The sequence below is a fragment of the Talpa europaea genome, assembly GCF_964194135.1.
Source record: "Talpa europaea genome assembly, chromosome: 5".
Taxonomy (NCBI): Eukaryota; Metazoa; Chordata; class Mammalia; order Eulipotyphla; family Talpidae; genus Talpa; species Talpa europaea.
The window spans coordinates 89,743,560-89,761,960 of record NC_140071.1 but is presented as its reverse complement, the minus strand read 5'-3'; the positions used below and the strand labels follow the sequence as shown (position 1 = coordinate 89,761,960).

At 38.6% G+C, this 18,401-nt stretch overlaps 1 protein-coding gene across 1 annotated transcript in view; it reads left to right on the top strand.

Annotated features, from left to right (window-relative positions):
• The window catches only part of DSPP (dentin sialophosphoprotein), a gene marked incomplete at both ends in the record, with an annotated part of 36,128 nt that extends 19,216 nt beyond the window's left edge, over positions 1–16,912 (top strand). Inside the window, 3 exons of the mRNA XM_084232966.1 lie at positions 12,059–12,193; positions 13,457–14,443; positions 14,924–16,912. Coding sequence (XP_084089092.1) covers positions 12,059–12,193; positions 13,457–14,443; positions 14,924–16,912 — 3,111 coding nt within the window. The remainder of the gene's footprint in view (positions 1–12,058; positions 12,194–13,456; positions 14,444–14,923) is intronic.
• Positions 16,913–18,401: the final 1,489 nt, after the last annotated feature.

Genomic DNA, 18,401 nt, shown 5'->3' with positions numbered 1-18,401 from the left:
CCCGGCCAGCCTGGGAGCTACCCACATGGCACAGAAGACCTCTCCTGTCTCACCCTCTGTTCCCCTCAATAGTGTATTTCAGTCAATCCACCTGTTCTGCACCCCACTCTGTCTCTGGTGAATCCTATCACCCCCAAAATCTCTGGCCTGTACCCCAGTTCATTTTTTTTTAAAGATTTATTTATTTATGCATACAAGAACTGGGTTGTAAGCCAGAGGTGTGGGGGGGAAGGGTGAGAGAGAGAGGATTCACGAGAGACAGAGTGGGGAGCAGAACAGGCAGATTTACTGAAATACACTGCTGAGGGGAGCAGCAGTCTGGACAAGAGAGGTCTCTGTGCTATGTGGGTAGCTCCCTGGCTGGGGATCAAACGTGCTGCAGAGGCTGCGGATAACTTTGCACTGCTGTGCTTAACTCCTTGCGCCACAAAGGAGCCCCCCCCCAGTTCTTTTATGCATAAATAAATAAATCTTTTTAAAAAATAAAGTTTAGATGGAAATAATTGACTTTGTATGCATGGTGCAATCTCTTCTACTTGTTTTGCCTATGTGCGTGTCAATTTGTTGTAATTTTTTCTTTTTTTTTTTTTTTAAATAGAGGCATGTTTTATTTATTTATTTGTTTGTTTGTTTGTTTTGTTTATACATGCACTGGGTACAGTCAGAAGCGCGGGATGGTGAGAGAATTCACCACAGCCAGAGCAGGGAGCAGAACAGGCAGAAGGACCGAAGTACACTGCTGAGGGGAGCAGCGGGCGGCAGGAAGAGGTCTGCGCGCCATGCGGGACCCTCCTCTGGTGGCCGGGGAGCAGCCAGGGATCGAACCGGCGCCGCAGAGGCCGCGAGCAGCTTCGCAACCCAGCGCTCAACCGCTGCGCCACCGGGGAGGCCCAATTTGTTGTAATTTTTTCTGATAATTGATTTGGTGATGCATCTACTCTCTCTTCAGACTTCTCCTATGATGACCCCCACACTGGAACAGAGGGGGACTGCAGTCCCAGCACAGCAAGGCAACTCACTAATGCTCTGGAGGTGGCAGAAGAAGCAGTAGCTGCAGCAGAATGCTGGGCTCCTAGGAAGCAGCATAAAGCCAGCAGACTGGAAAATATTTGTGAACCATATTAGAACTAGACTCTAGAACATTTATTTATGTCTAAGTACTTTTTCTGAAGAGAAAACAAGTATCAATAATAATAACTAAAACATCTACAGTTCCTTTCTGCTTGCAAAATATTTTCACAAACATAATTATGTTTGATTATTACAATCACCTTGTGAACTAGGCATCACCCATCTTTTATAAATGAGATGACTGAGGTCCAGAAAGATTAAATGGTTTACTAATATCTAAAATGCTAGGAATCACCCTCATCATCATCTCAGGTAAGGTTATTTTCACACTTCCTATGTGCTAGATGCTATATTAAGTGTTTTACATGGATAATTTTTAAATTTTAAAACAACAGATTGCAGATTTAAAAGACATAACTGAAGTATTGATCTGTTTCCACTCTATCAAACTGCTTTCTTCAGCAATAAATTGCAACATACCAAAAAAAAAAGAGAAAATATTCAAGTCCGTTTGATGAGAGAAAGCACAACATAAGATTTACATTTTTTGAAAGCAACAGTTCCTATAACCTGTCACCTGAGTTAAGCCTACTTAAAAAATACTTTTGAGAAATTCATTTAAATTGATTATTCTATTTAAAATATTTCTTTCATCTTTCAGCGGGTGAGACAAGAGAGGTCTGTTGCTCCATGTGGTTCAGCTCCCTGACCAGCCAGGGAATCAAACTCCTGCTGCAGCAGCTGATAAAGACAGCATGATAGTGCTATCTTTAACCCTTGCACCACCAGGGGTTGAACTGCCTGAGTTTGAATTCTGCCTCCACCACTTACTAAGGGCAAAATCCCAGAAGTATTAGTTTTTCTGGGTCTCAATTTCCTCATTTGTAAATAAAAGTACTTGCTGTATAGAATCTCAGTGAAGATGAAATGGAGGTAAACCATGTAAAACTCTTCATACTATACCTGGCCAACACACAGTCAGCACTAATACAGTTTGCTAAATTCATAGCTAATACTGTATTTTATCAGTATTAATTGATGCCATCAATTAATTATTATTTTATAATATAAATGAAAGAGAATCATTTCTAATTAAACTCTGATCTAATGCTTTTCTGTAACTTAGAATTTTCTACACAATCCCATCCTCCATGCCATCAAAAATGTTGGTGCAGAGCCTTCCTGGTGGCGCAGGGGTTAAAGTCTCAGCATTATCAAGCTATCTTGAACCACTGCAGCACGAGTTTGATCCCTGGCCAGGGACATATATGGCTCAGCAGACCTCTCCTCTCTCGCCTGCTGCTCCCCTCAGCAGTGTATTTCAGTAGATCCACCTGTTCTGCTCCCCACTCTGTTTCTGGTGAATCTTCTCACTCCCCATCCCTCTGAACTACACCCCAGTTCTTATATTCATAAATAAAAAAAATAAATCTTAAAAAAAAATCTGTCATTGAGATTTACAATACGTTTTCAATGAGAATCTTTTCTGATGCATTTATACAATGACCATTTTAATTCAAAAAGGTAGTTGTAGAACAGATAAAGCAGCAGTCCATCTAGTTCAAACTTTTAATTTCAGAATGGGAAAACTGAGGTCAAGGAAGTTTAAATAATTGTTGCTGTTGTACCTGAGTCTATTGATATTTATATACATAATACCTTAAGCGGAGAGGAGAAGGAAGTTGACATCTATTAGGTAACTATTTTTGTGGCAGACACTCTGTTGAGGGGCTTTGTATACATGATCCCATTTTACTCCTCAACAATTGTGGTATTAAGTCCATTTTATAGCCAAGGAAATTGAAGCTTGTCAGAAGTCATAAAATTTGCAAGTGATAGAGCTTAGATTGAAACTCTCTATTCCACATCAGTTAGTTTTCTGGTACACATGTTCAAACTTTTCCACTAAAATCCACTATAAAAAGAAAAATATTATGTTGTAACCCAAATACACATACAAACAGAAAGAAACCTTTTAAATTATTTCAAATAATTTTGTGTGTTGGCAGTTTCACAGCAAATGAGGTTTGTCCTAGGTGAGATTATTGCTAATTAAAATATTGCAGATATTTTCAGCATTAGCAATAATCTTCTTTTTAACTTTGCTCAGATCTAACATACCAAAATTTAAAGGAATGCTGATTCAGTTAGACATTCTCATTTAAATTCACAGTAGCTCATGCAAAATATCTCAGTGAGATTCTTCCTGTGGTTGCAGGCATTTTAGATGTCCCACTTCCTTCTCCTCTTTTTCTCTTTCTCCATGACCACATCCCTGTGAGGGGGCAGATAGGTCTGTTACATTGAACCCTGTCATTTTCTGAACTGATGGGTAAGGTTTGTTGTTTGAGAAGCCTCCAAGACCATGCCTATAAAAGGCAATGTAGGTTACTTATTGATTTACATTTGATTTAAATCCTTCTCTGAGAAGGTGTGTTGGGTGGTAGTGGTGGAGTTGGGCTACGTATCTATTACCCTGGCAATACTCCATGAGAGAGGGTGTTTTTGGGTGGCCTGCCATTCCTAGCTCATTTCCTGTTGGGGGCTATGTTATACCCATTGGGGTGACTTATATGATCCATCCATTCACAACTGTTCTTGTTTATGGACACCTCAGGGTCTTCAACTTCTTGGTCCACTGGAGGTTTAATTTTAGAGCCCAGAAACCCCATGTGTTTGTCAGTGTTTATGTTTGATTTTGAGTACTACTAGCATTGATTTAGCCTGCCCCATGTCAGGAATGAGTTAAACATTTCACATGCATTATCCTACTGAATTTTCTAAAGGATGTGGTGAGCATGTTACTATGTCATTTTACACTAGCAAGAAGTCTAGGTTGGCAAGTGGCTTTTCTTCAATAGACACTCAGGGCAAGGGAGCATTGAGTTAGAAAATGTGATAAGAAAGGGAATGGTAAAGATGAGGTTTATACACACACACGTACTTATACACACAAAAAAATTTCGGAGTTTTGGTGTCCAGGTTTTTAACTTGTCTCACTATCTCTTTCTTCTGGCCTTGATTATCTGGGTCATGACATCATCTCTTCCAGCTAACACTGTGACAATTTAAATCCTACATTTTTTTTCTTTTTGGCTTTTCTCATTTAGAAAAGAAAAGTGAAATTGGTTTTCATATCTGAGATTATAATCATAGGTAGACTGAACTTTCAAGAGGAAGATATTTCAGTTATTCTTGGAAGGTAGTGGTTCTAAGTACTAGTGCATAAAAGAGTAATTTAGGAAGCTTCTTAAGATGCAGAATCCTGAATTCCATCAAGATAGATTCTGATTTAACAGGTCAGAGGTGGTTCCCTGAAATGTACCTTTTTGGCACATTTAGATTTAACAATTTGAATTAAGATGATTCAGGTTCAAATTACCTATAAGCCATGTTATGAAAAAAGTTAATGCAAGATTTTATAAGATGTATGCCCCAGTAATGCACACTGTGGGTCTGCCTCCCTCTCAGTCTTGGGTGTTTTTAAGATGGTCTTAGGGGGGTCTCCCTGGTGGCACAAGGGGTTAAGACACAACCAATGAAGCTATCCACAGCCACTGCAGCATGAGTTCGATCCCTGGCCAGGGAGCAACACACATGGTGCAGCAGACCTCTCCTGACTCACCCACTGCTCCCCTCAGCAATGTATTTCAGTCAATCTGCCTGTTTTGTTCCCCACTCTGTCTCTGGTGAATCCTCTCACCCCCCACACCTCTGGCCTATACCTCAGTTCATGTATGCATAAATAAATAAATCTTTTTAAAAAATGGTCTTAGAGAGAACCTATGTGTGTGTGTGTGTGCTTGCACACACACATATTAAAGACAGCAACAGTTCTATTTCTTAATAGCAACAATGGATGAAAAGAGTTAAAGAGTGTTTCAAAGCTATCAGCAAGTGTCCTCAGTCACATCTGATCAACCAAGATACAGGTCTCCAGCACAAATGCAAAAACTAACATAGAGGCAGGTGTTCGGCAGAGACTATAAGTGCCCTTCTACATCTGAGTGCTTGTCTGAATTTTCCAACTGCCCACGGAGTTTGGTGACTGTGTGACTGGGTCAATGATTCTTAGACAAAAATAAAGAACCACTTCCAGACTTGATTCCTAGAATTCATAATAGTGTCTTACACTCTTTGTCTTTTCTTCCCCAACTTCACATAGGTAATGCCAGAGTGACCTTGCAGATGCAAGATGTTGGAACACCGAGGAGGGAACAGCCTGGATTCCTGAGATAACTGTCTGTGGGAGTGCTACCTGGCCTGATTGTGACATGAGCAATAATAAACCTCTATTATAAGAAACTTCTGAAAACTTGGGACTACTTATTCTGTCAGCACAGCCTGTCTTATCCTGACAAATATACTTCTATGTTATTAACAACTAGTTAAAGGTCATAATGGAAAGACTTTACTATAACAGAACAGATCATTTTGAATTTAGTCTCTCATTGGGTCAATAAGCTATCAGAATAAAGTCTGGTTTGCTTTTTGAGACCATAGCTCACACAGAATTATTCTAACCAAATATTTGCATGAATCTATAAAAATCAGTAGAATTTAGCATACATATTTTTTCTTCTTTGAAAAACTTCTGGTCCTACATCTCAAACTTGATCACAAACCAACCTTTACAACTTCATCTATAGAAGATGATGAACTCCCTCAAATGTCAGAAAGAGAATGGTGTTCATGCAGTAATTGATTCTTACATCCACCAGCTGCTGCATGTGAATGGGAAAATAGAAATTAACATGGCATCTAAAAGAATGAAAAATAATGAAAATTTAAGAAGTTAGTGTCAGCACTCTTCTAATTTCTTTTTTTTTAAGATTTATCTATTTATGCATACAAGAACTGGGGTACAGGCCAGAGGTGTGTGTGGGTGGTGGTGGTGACAGGATTCACCAGAGACAGAGTGGGGAACAGAACAGGCAGAACGACTGAAACACACTGCTGAGAGGAGCAGCGGGTGAGTCAGGAGAGGTCTGCTGCACCATGTGGGTTGCTTGCTGGCCGGCCAGGGATTGAACTCGTGCTGCAGAGGCTGCGATAGCTTCACAGTGCTGTGCTTTACCCCTTGCACCACCAGGGAGGCCCTCTCTTCTAATTTCTTAAGAATGGAATCATGTAACTTGGTCTATTATCTTTCCCATAAACCTCTGGGTTTTCCAGAGATCTTTCTATTATTGATTCTAATTAAATTTTATTGTGGTCAGTAAAACATTTTGTGTGATTCAAATCCTTTTAAATTACTGGGATTTGTTTTGGGGTCTAGAATATGTTTTATCTCAGTAAATGTTCCACCTGCACTTGAAAAGAATATTTATTCTACTACAGTTGAATGAAGTGCTCAGTAAATGCCAGTTAGGCCAAGTTGGTTCATAATTCTTTTAAAATCTTCCTATCTGTATTGATTTTCTGCCCATAAGTTTAATCAATTATTGAAATCTCTTCCATAACTCATGTTAATTCAAATGAAAGGAAAAGGGAGGTCATTTGAGTTTATTAACTTCCACTGGTATTTGTGTGTGAGTGAGGGTATTGCTCCCAGGAGTGACTTGAGACTCATTAAAATTTGATTAAGTTCTTTAAGCCACTCACATGAAAGTACTGTCTAAATGAAAACAATGTGCTTGCTATGAAAACACAGCTTCAAGGCAACACTTCTTTCCATGTCCTGCACTCATTTTCAACCCACTGCTTTCCCCCTATAGTTCTTCTATATATAAATCCTGGAGTTACCATTGCTGGGTAGTAGAAAGTGTATTAGTGGCTTATGTGGGTCACACCCTTTGCTTTTGTAACATTAAGAAAAAGATTGGGACATTCCTGAAAATTCCAAACAAAAATTTGGAGACACATAAATTGTCAAGTTTTTGATCTCACAAACTCGAAAAATAGCGTAGGGATGAATTGCTTTAGAGCAGATATTCAGGATGTGAAAGAATGGTAAGCTCAGGTACTTAAACTTTCTGCTAGAAACACAGTTTGGTTTTCTATTTTGTCCTCTACTGCTGCCACAAATAACTGGATAACTGAGACGTAAATCTATTGTTCATACCTACCTTTGCACATCTAGCTACTTTAAAATCAATTTTAATATTTTGAATATCCAATTTAAAAATTTTACTTCATAATAAATACTGAATTGATCCATTTTTAAATTTCACATCACTAAGTCAGAGAGATTTCAAGGGAGTTACTATTTACAGATTGTTAAGGCAATGTCAAGGCTACTGCATGTGGACAGTTTCTTGAATTATAGCACAGACACTTTAATACCTACTTTAAGAATGATAGGGGTCTTAAATAGGCAGTCATATTTACTAAAGAAACCTAGAGTTTTCTTAGATTGCCAACCTTAGTAAGTCAAGAAATGTCAGGGTGACAGAGTTTAAGTGGCTCTTTTCAGATACATTACACTGATTCTCTATACTTAAGATGCAAAACAGCCTCCCAGGAGGTATTTAATTAAGTGAAAGTAAGTCTCATCCCTTTGGAACTGGATGGTTCAGTGAGCAAATGCATATCAGCAAGCAAAGGAAGTGAGGGAAGTTATTATGTGCTTCATAGTGACACTTTATAACCCCATATCAGGGATCCGAAACAGTGATTGGCTGAGAAAATTATCAAACTGAGTTTAAATTTCAGCAGGTACAAAATTGTCATGCATAAGTCCAGGACAGTGTACCACTCTGTCTTCAAAAAGAAAAACAAGAAATCCTGGATTTTCAAAGTCCCTTTGAAGTCTTCTAAGGTAAGATAGAACATCCTCAGTACTCAGAACCAAGTGATTCATTTATAAAGCAATTTGAATTTCAGAGAAGTCGACTAGACTTTAAAAAGTGAATTAACTCTTGATAACTGAGTTTTTTTCCCATTTGACTTGTCAAATCACGTATAAAAAGATAATGGGAAATTATGTAGTAAGAAATGCTCATTCCATCTAGCAAAATATTGCATCAGTGAAGAAATAAATTTTATAACATAGGCAATATATTTTTTTAAAATTTTTAAAAAAGATTTATTTATTTATGCATGCAAGAGCTGGGGTACAGGCCAGAGGTGTGGGGGGTGAGAGGATTCACCAGAGACAGAGTGGGGAACAGAACAGGCAGATTGACAGAGTATACTGCTGAGGGGAGCAGCAGGCCAGCCAGGAGAGGTCTGATGCGCCATGTGGTTGCTCCCTGGCCAGCCCCAGGATCAAACTTGTGCAGTATAGGCTGCGGATAGCTTCATAGGTTGTGTCTTAACCCCTTGTGCCACCAGGGAGGCCCCAACACAGGCAATATGTTAAAATATCGGTTGCCAATGGTCAGAAAAAGTATATGTAAGATAAAGCCAATATTTTATTTCTTGTTTTAGAATTGTAACAACAGAATGAATCTCTTGACTATTTTATAAATAATTCATTAAAGTGCCTTCACTATTTTTTTTTCCAGAAAAAACATTTAAGACTCTAGAATCTATTTAAAGTCATTTTTTTTAAGATTTATTTTTATTTATTTATACATACAAGAATGGGGTTGTAGGCCAGAGATGTAGAGGTTGAGTGGATTCACCAGAGGCAGAGTGGGGGGCAGAACAGGCATATCTACTGAAATAGCTGCTGAGGGGAGAAGCCTGTGAGACAAGAGAGGTCTGCTGTGCCACGTGGCTAGCTCCCTGGCTGGGGATTGAACTCATGATGCAGTGGCTCAAGATAGCTTGATAGTGCTGAGACTTAACCCCTTGCACCAACAGGGAGGCCCTATTTAAAGCCATTTTTTAGCTTTACCATTGCAAAATAAAATGGGATAAAAATGAAATGATTTAATGAAAAAGGAAAGAAACAATCTTACCTTCTCTCAAATATAGCAATAATTACCTTTAAGCACTGAATTTATTAAGAAATATACATGGGTTGTCGCTCTGTCTCTGGTGAATTCTCTCACCCTCTCACACACTTGTCTGTACCCCGGATCTTGTACAAATAAATAAATAAATATTAAAAAAAAAGAAATATACATGGGTTGAATATTTGATATAACACTATTACTTTTACTTCAAATTCTGACTTATCTACTCAGTGATAGTCTCCATGGGGATAAAGCTCATTTCTGTTCCCTAGGCTCAGGGTCTGGCTTATCTTAAGCCTTCAAATGTTCATTGAATGAATGAATAAGTGAATGAATCCCAGTTGCATTAATTTCTTGGTCTTGAAAAATCAACCTTTGGCTTAAAAAATAATATTTTTGCCAATTGACATTAAGGTTTTGAAAGTTAGATTAAAACCTTCTACTTAAGATATCCAGAGATTCTTTCACTGTCCCTTCCTATTTTACAATACCATGGTAGGTGCAGGAAAAGAGAGACTTGCTACGAAAAAATTGGCAAGCTGAGATGGAAATTTGATAATTATCTGATTACTTTGTTTAGTTTTGATTAAAAAATTAGAAAACTCCGATTTTTAAAGGATTCAGCATGGGCTTTCAAAGAGAGCTTTGATTGGCTTTGTTTTTTCAATTTTATTCTTCACTTGTCCAAATTAACTAGGCAATTGCTAAATCTCATTTCCTTTGTGATAAGAAATAATCTGAAGGGAGTTCACATAGTTCTGAAGCCTCCATTTCTGGGCTGAAAAAATTGAAGCCATCTCTGTAGCAGTCTGTTGAGCTCTGAATCTCCCTTTGCAAATGGTAGCAAGTTTCCTCAGGTGTTGTGCAGTGGGGGTCAGGAGTGGGCCAGGAAGAGAGTTAAAGTGGTCAAACTGCAGGACTGCAGTCTAAAAATGGGACGCATATAAACTTGGCTTTTTAAAAAAGATTTATTTATTTTTATACAAGAGCTGGGGTGCAGGCTGGAGGCGCGGGAGGGTGAGAGGATTCACCAGAGACAGAGCGGGGAACAGAACAGGCAGACAACTGAAATACACTGCTGAGAGGAGCCGTGGGCGCGACAGGAGAGGTCTGCCACGCCATGTGGGAATCTCCCTGGCCGGTCAGGAATTGATTGAACCAGCGCTGCAGAGGGTGTAGATAGCTTCGCAGCTCAACGCTCAACCTGCTGCGCCACCAGGGAGGCCCATAACCTTGGCTTTTAACATAGGTTCTTTTCTAGGACACCATGGCTCCTACAAATCACAGAGTAGACCACATTCTGCTGAGTCTCTGAAATGGTTAGGTTTGAGGCTGCAAAGTATAATACAAACTCTGCTTATCAAACAGCTGCCCTTCAACTTTTGCACCCCATAGTCCTGCCTTACATTTGTGCAGAGGTCACTTCAGCCTCGTTTTAATTGATGGTTCTTTTGAAGGCAGTCTAGCCATTCTTGGCATTCTGCTGAATGGCTAAAAGAGTACCTTCTGCCTTCTCAGTAGCTCTAGAACTATGGCATCTCTTCTGTGAGGAAATGTCATTATCTTATGGTAGTTAATATTTACTGGGGTTTAATTGTGCTTCCTCTACCAACATTAAATTCAATCAAGGCTATTTTGCAGTATTATAGTCTATCAACCCCTTGGGAATTCATGAACCAGGAGTAAAACTCTTCCTTTTTCTAGCGATAATATCATAACATGATGAAATCAATAAATAGGAATTAATATTTTTCACATGGACTCTATTAATTATTTTTCTTAGCTTTATTTTATTTTTAGATTTATTTTCTGACATTGTTGTTAAATTTTGGATAGTATCTGATTTCTCCCCTCATGTATAATCCCTGTGGTTCTCCCACCATCACATCATCCATGCTCTATCACCATAGTCCCTTGTGCTCTTCCCTTCCCTGCTGTATGCTTCATATCTAGGGTCAGCTTGCCAATTTTGTCTTTTTCTTTATCCTTTGTTTGTTTTCTGTATGTCGTGCATATAAGTGAGATCATCTGATATTTATCTTTTCCTTCTGACTTAATTCGCTTAGCACAATCCCTTCCAGTTCCATGTTGCTGCAAATGGCCTGAATTTATCTTTTTTGATCAGTGAGTAGTATCCCATTGTGTATATATACCACATATATTATTTCTGAATGTGAATGGCAACAGGAATGATGATTTTAGAAGTCCTACATAATAAATTTTAACATTTATTAAGAGATTGAAAAATAAATGTAAAAGTGCTAGGTTTTGTTTGTACGTAAGTATTTATTAATTAACAGCATTCTCAAATGTCTTTTTTGTGCTATGTTTTGGAATACAGTGGTTATCAAGACACCCTCCTGGCTTTCAGGAACTGTTAGTAGCACAGAGGAATAAGCTATTTTAAGACAGTACAATGTGGTATTAGTTAGGTGTGTAGAAGTTGCTGGGTATATAAGATGAGAGACACCAAATGTCCTTTGAGAACATCAGAGAAGGCGTCTTAGAGAAGATTTTTCTGCTAAGATATTGGGATAATCTGAACTAGGTTTGTTTGTTTAATCCCAGCTGGAGGAAAGAAAGGCTTAATAATATATCTACTTAAATTTTTCAAAATCACACTTACGTACGAAAGATAGAATTTGAGCCTAGATCTCTAAATCCAAACTCCAGGACCTTTCCACTAACCTAGGCTCCCTCCTGTCGGTAATTTACTTCCTGTACAACCTGGAATAGTCCAAAGATAGAGATTTTGTTGGAGGCGATACATGCTCCATCTTTTAAGCACAATCTTAGCAGAACTAATAGTTGATTGAAACTGTTCAGAAGACACATTTTTACCATCAAGAGCAATAATAGGATAAAGTAATTGCAATATCCTTTATAATCATGGATGTGTCCCTTCATCGGCATAGGCAGAAAAGTCCCAGGTAGTTATATCATTGCTGAGCCTGATAATGCCTTTGTATGTATCATTATCATTTCTGGAATGTTCTAGATCATTGAGTCTTGATAGATTTCTTCTCATTTTTATGCATACTTGTCATCCAGGAAAATGGCAAATGCTTGTAGACCAAAATAATACACTGCTGAAGTTATTTTTGTTATGTAAGTAATTTTTACTTTTTTTTTTTTTTAAACAGCCATTGGTACCAAAAGAAAATGAAGATTATAATATATTTTTGCATTTGGGCGGCAGCATGGGCCATTCCAGTGAGTATGCCTTCCTCAGAAAACCTGCCTACTTTGCTGGCTCTTTTAAACTGCCATTAAAGAATGTATGTTTCCTTAGACTATGCAGATAATCTGAGTCTGAACTTTTGCACTTGCATGAAAGACTTCACAAGATACCTCAACAAAACCAAATATGCAATTCAAATTTGTGCTTCCCCTTCTTCAAATAAAAACTCACATCTCATCAGAGAGATTATTATTTTAAAAATTCATTCAGATTAATTTATGTTCAATGCCTGGAAGTCAAGGAGAACTTGTCCATCTTTGCTTCATGCCCTGTGAATTTTATCCTAAAAAGAAAAATTCCCCAAACCTTGTATAGTTCAAGGAGTTTTCAGTAAAGAAAAATAGGAAAAATGGGATTTTTTCCAATTTGGAAGAAAACTAATATTTTACTCAGAGAGTTATTTTTTATATGTGTACTGTAAAAAATTTGGAATATACAGATAAATACAAAAGAAAATTAAACCATTTGTAATTTTATTTTATTTATTTTTCATTTGTAGTTTTATAAACTAGGTACTATGGTTAACATCTTGATACATTTTTTATAATAGCAAAAAACTTGGTATTTATATAGTCCAGAATTTTCTCAGCTATTTCAAATGTGTTCCTGAAGGGTGCACAAGTAGCATCTTACTTGAGTTTGCTTCTGCACTAGTTCTGATTATACCTACTATTCTCTTAAGGGTTTTGGTCAGAATTACATTTAAGGTGGGTATTGTGCTATGGCAAGAGAGTCTTGTTGTATAGAAACATTAAAGATCTCTCTCTCTGTTTATCTAATATATGGTTCCCCTTATATATTTAAGAGGTCTGATTAATGCTTCATAATATTGGTACAGTATTGTGAAAAATATTTGCATGTCTCATTTAATTCACAAGCCCTGTAATAAACCTCTTCTCTTTTCTACCTACTTACACCATACTTTATTTAGCCTTTGTGTTTTATCTCTTCTTCTTCTTCATCACTTAAGGACAAGTGTGTGAGTGTGTGTGTGTGTGTGTGTGTGTGTGTGTGTGGTGGGGGCACAGGCACGTGTGTGTAAGTATACAAAATAAGAATGTAATTTACAGTATTTTACTTTGCTAGGTTCCTCAAATCAAGACATTGGAGAGACATCCTGTTGACAAATCTATGAATTTAAATCTTCTAGCAAAATCAAATGTGCCACAGGTATAGGATATAAAATGTCTATAAACTGTTTTTAGAGTTTATTAATTAAAAAAAATGATGCTCATGTTCTCATCTTGCTTTACTTCAAGCCGATATTTACCATTTATTTTGATTTATTTCTTTTTTTCAGGATGAGGTAAATGTCAACGGCACTACAAAAGAAAGTGTCCCTATACTTGACAGTGATAGAGAAAAGCAACAGTATATTAAAAATGGCTACAGACAAGGGAGAAATGGCTCGGAGTGGGTAGAAGTAGGAGAGAAAGGTTCTTCCACAAATTCTATGTTAGCAAATGAAGTGGGGAATACTGAGCATCAAAATGGGGGCACAGAAAATCCAGAAACATATGGCCATGATGGGATACAGAGACAAGAAGAAAGTACCGCAGCAAATAGCATCAGGGGACAAAAAAGAGTCACCAACACTGATAGAGCAGCAAATGGGAACAATATTAATGGAAATACAGACAAGAATTCAAAAAATGGGGATGCTGGAGACATAAGTAAGAGCGAGGATGCCACTGTTGTCCCAGAAGTTCCTCAAGTAGCTGGAAGCAGTAACAGTACAGAGCCTGAGGATGAAGTAAATGAGAATTTCTGTAGAAACGAGGGTAATACGAGTGCAGTAACACCTCAGAGAGAAGGTGAGGGAAATGGGAATGAGGAGACAGGGGTAACACCAGGGGGAAGTGGAGCTGGCAATAGAGAAGATGCTGGACTGGATAATTCTGATGGAAGTCCTAGTGGGGATGGAGCCGGTGAGGATGAAGACAAGGGCTCTGGTGATAATGAAGGTGAGGAAACAGGGAATGGAAAAGAAGGCTCTGATAATGGCAGGGGCCAGGATGGGCAGGGGCATGAAGAAAACAATGACAACAGTTTAGGTCAAAATTCAATTAGTAGTGAAGATGACGACCTTCAGGACAAAGAAGAACCTCATGACACAGAGGGAGACCAAGCCTCCAGAAGTGAGGAGGATTCTGCCAGTATTCCAGAGGACAATGGTGGTCAAAGAACAGCAGACACTCCCCAGCCCAGTCACAGAGAAAACCCAGCTTTGGATAACGGACTCACCCAAGAATTAGAGCCAAGTGCTATTGGGAAGAGCCAAGATAAGGTCAGTCTGTGAAGCTGATTTCTTTCTTGGCCATTTAAAGTCTCTGCTCTTTCTCAGTCCCCACATGATGGTAGTGCAAAACAAATTATGACAAACATCTGTGTATTTTTGCCTCTAAATTATTTGAATATTTAATAAGAAACATGGAGTCCTTACTGGACTTTGATATGGAACAATTTTGAAAAGCAGACCTTTCAGAAAATTTGGTTACAATTCTAGAAAAATTTTATGTTAAATAACTGATATGACATATGACTGTTTACAAAAATTCCTATTGGTTAAAAATGTGAATGTATTGTTATACAATCTAAACCTTAGAGTCCTTTTAAGTACTGAAGAAATCACACTTTCACAGATATTTCTGAGGGACTGAAACTGATTTATTTCTTGGTTACTTTCCCAGTCAGTCTTCTGAAGACCAGTGCAATTTTGCCGCATTACAATTACTGACTAATCATTCTTTTTTCTATTCCTCCCTAGGGAATAGAAATCAAAGATCCCAGCAGTGGCAACAGAAACAATATTACCAAAGAAGCTGGGAAAGTCAACGTAGATGAGGAGAGTAAAGGACAGCTTGGACTGACTGCTGGCAAAGGAAATGTTAAGATGCAAGGAGAGGCTGACAACATGCAAGGACCTGGTCAGAAAATAGAACCTGGAAACATGGCAGGACACAGCAAAGCAGGTAGTGCCAGTAGTAGTAATGGATATGACAGTTATGAATTTGATGATGAATCCATGCAAGGAGATGATCCCAATAGCAGTGATGAGTCTAATGGCCATGATGATGTCCCTTCTGAAAGTGACAGTGACAGCAGTAGCAGAGGAGATGCTTCTTATAACTCTGATGAATCAAAAGATAATGGCAATGATAGTGACTCAAAAGGAGGAGATGATGATGACAATGAAAGCACATCAGATGCTAGTGATAGTGACAGTAATATCAATGATAACAATGGGAGCCATGACAATGACAAATCAGATAGCAGCAAAGATAAATCAGACAGTGACAGCAGTGACAGCAGTGACAGCAGTGACAGCAGTGACAGCAGTGATAGCAGTGACAGCAGTGATAGCAGTGACAGTAGTGACAGTAGTGATAGCAGTGATAGTAGTGACAGCAGTGACAGCAAATCAGACAGCAGTGACAGCAAATCAGACAGCAGTGATAGCAGTGACAGCAGTGACAGTAGTGACAGCAGTGATAGCAGTGATAGTAGTGATAGCAGTGACAGCAAATCAGGCAGCAGTGACAGCAAATCAGACAGCAGTGATAGCAGTGACAGCAGTGACAGTAGTGACAGCAGTGATAGCAGTGATAGTAGTGACAGCAGTGACAGTAGTGACAGCAGTGATAGCAGTGATAGTAGTGACAGCAGTGACAGCAAATCAGACAGCAGTGATAGCAGTGACAGCAGTGATAGCAGTGATAGCAGTGATAGCAGTGACAGCAGTGATAGCAGTGATAGTAGTGATAGTAGTGACAGCAGTGACAGCAGTGACAGCAGTGATAGCAGTGACAGCAGTGACAGCAGTGATAGCAGTGACAGCAGTGACAGTAAATCAGACAGCAGTGACAGCAGTGATAGTAGTGACAGCAAATCAGACAGTAGTGATAGCAGTGATAGCAGTGACAGCAAGTCAGACAGCAGTGATAGCAGTGACAGCAGTGACAGTAGTGACAGCAAGTCAGACAGCAGTGATAGTAGTGACAACAGTAACAGCAAATCAGATAGCAGTGATAGTAGTGACAGCAGTGACAGCAAATCAGACAGCAGTGATAGCAGTGACAGTAATGACAGCAGTGACAGCAAATCAGACAGCAGTGACAGCAGTGACAGCAGTGATAGCAGTAACAGCAGTGATAGTAGTGACAGCAGTGATAGCAGTAACAGCAGTGATAGCAGTGACAGTAGTGACAGCAAATCAGACAGTAGTGACAGCAGTGATAGTAGTGACAGTAGTGATAGCAGTGACAGTAGTGATAGCAGTGATAGCAGTGACAGCAGTGACAGCAGTGACAGTAGTGACAGCAGTGACAGCAGTGATAGCAGTGACAGTAGTGACAGCAGTGATAGTAGTGACAGTAGTGACAGCAGTGATAGCAGTGACAGCAGTGATAGCAGTGACAGTAGTGACAGCAGTGATAGTAGTGACAGTAGTGATAGCAGTGATAGCAGTGACAGCAGTGACAGTAGTGACAGCAGTGATAGTAGTGACAGCAGTGATAGCAGTGACAGTAGTGACAGCAGTGACAGCAGTGACAGCAGTGACAGTAGTGACAGCAGTGACAGCAGTGATAGCAGTGACAGTAGTGACAGCAGCGACAGTAATGAAAGCAGTGACAATGCATCTGACAGCAGTGATGGCAGTGCCAATAAGAGCAAGTCTGGCAATGGAAAGAGCAATGGAAGTGACAGCAGTGATAGTGAAGGCAGTGATAGTCATCACTCAACCAGTGATGATTAGACCAATGAAAGCCTGCAGATTTCCTTTGTGAAATTTTGGTGAGTAATTGGTAGGAAATAAAGATTTCCGTGAAAGCAGAGGAGAGAAATAAGCAAAAGATATATGCAAACATCCACAGAAGCAATTTGGGGAATTCAAACAGTGAGATTTCGAACAAAGTCCTAACTCCATCAGAGAGAGCATCTGAGTGCATGGACTTTGGCACATACATAATAAAATATATTCTGAAATATTTTGTTAAAAGTGTAAATCTAAGCATAAAAGAACAATGAAAATATTCTTTAATACTCTACACAGAAACCTCAGGTCATCTTGTACCACATGACAACTTCAATTTAAATGCAGAGTGCTTTAGAGAATATAGCAAGTAAACACATCTCATAAACTGCCATGGTGTCTCCCCAATCCCTCAGTGATAGATGTTTTTGCCATAGATGGTGTGCTTGCTTGCTCAGTAAAAGATGCTGTTAGCATGATATCTAGCTTGGCTACTGATTCATTTGCTTGTTTTAAGGAAGAAACAAATGAAATGAATAATATGCAACAAATCACAGCAACTATTTAACCTACCTGAACCTAGGCAATCATCTATGTAATTATTGAATAGAACAATTACAAATTATGGAAATTTTAAGGCGTGCTAGCCAGGAAAGACCTCAGAGGATGGTTTAAATAAAAACATCTGATGTTACATTTCCGCAAACTACTGGAAATAAAAACAATAAAAATGAAGTCCATAAAACTAATGACAAAACTGATTCAGTGCTTAGAACAGTCTTGCCTCCAGTCACCACTCTTGAGATATTAATAAATACATGTGTGATGAATGAATGACTCTTAGGGAGTGGTTCACTTTTTAAACTCTAAGGGAAGAACTTTGTTAAGTGGCCTCACTTATTTTTCTTCTACATTAGTCTCACCAAGTCAAACTTGGTTCACATTTCCCTTTTTAAGCCCCACATGCCAAAACTTTCAAGAGATTCCAACCCCACAATGAATCTTTTTTAAAAAGCCAAAAGTTGCTGGTAAATAATGCTTTGGAAAACTTCTTATGGACAGCAGAAGTCTTTCGCATACATAACATAGATCATCCAGTTTTTGCTTCATCTCAAGATGAAGCACAAACCCTAGAACATGAAGATATTAAAGATGTTTGAGACAAGAGGGTTATTTAATGGGGTGGATATTTAATATCCACATAAGAGTTATTATCCAAACTAGGATACTTTTGTGAGTGAAAGAGGTGCTATGGATAATATGACAGGACAGGAGGTGTAACCTGGGATTTTCCAGTGAAACCAGGAGGTACCATAATCATAAAACTTTAGGGTATTTTTCTAGATTTAGTAGTGATGATTGGCAATTTCCATCTTTCTCAATTCAGGCCATTATTTAATTTTTTTTCTAATTCAAGGGTAAAAATCTATAGTGATTATGAATGCAAAATCTTTAATTTTCAAACAGTAACTAGTTGACAATTTATATTCTA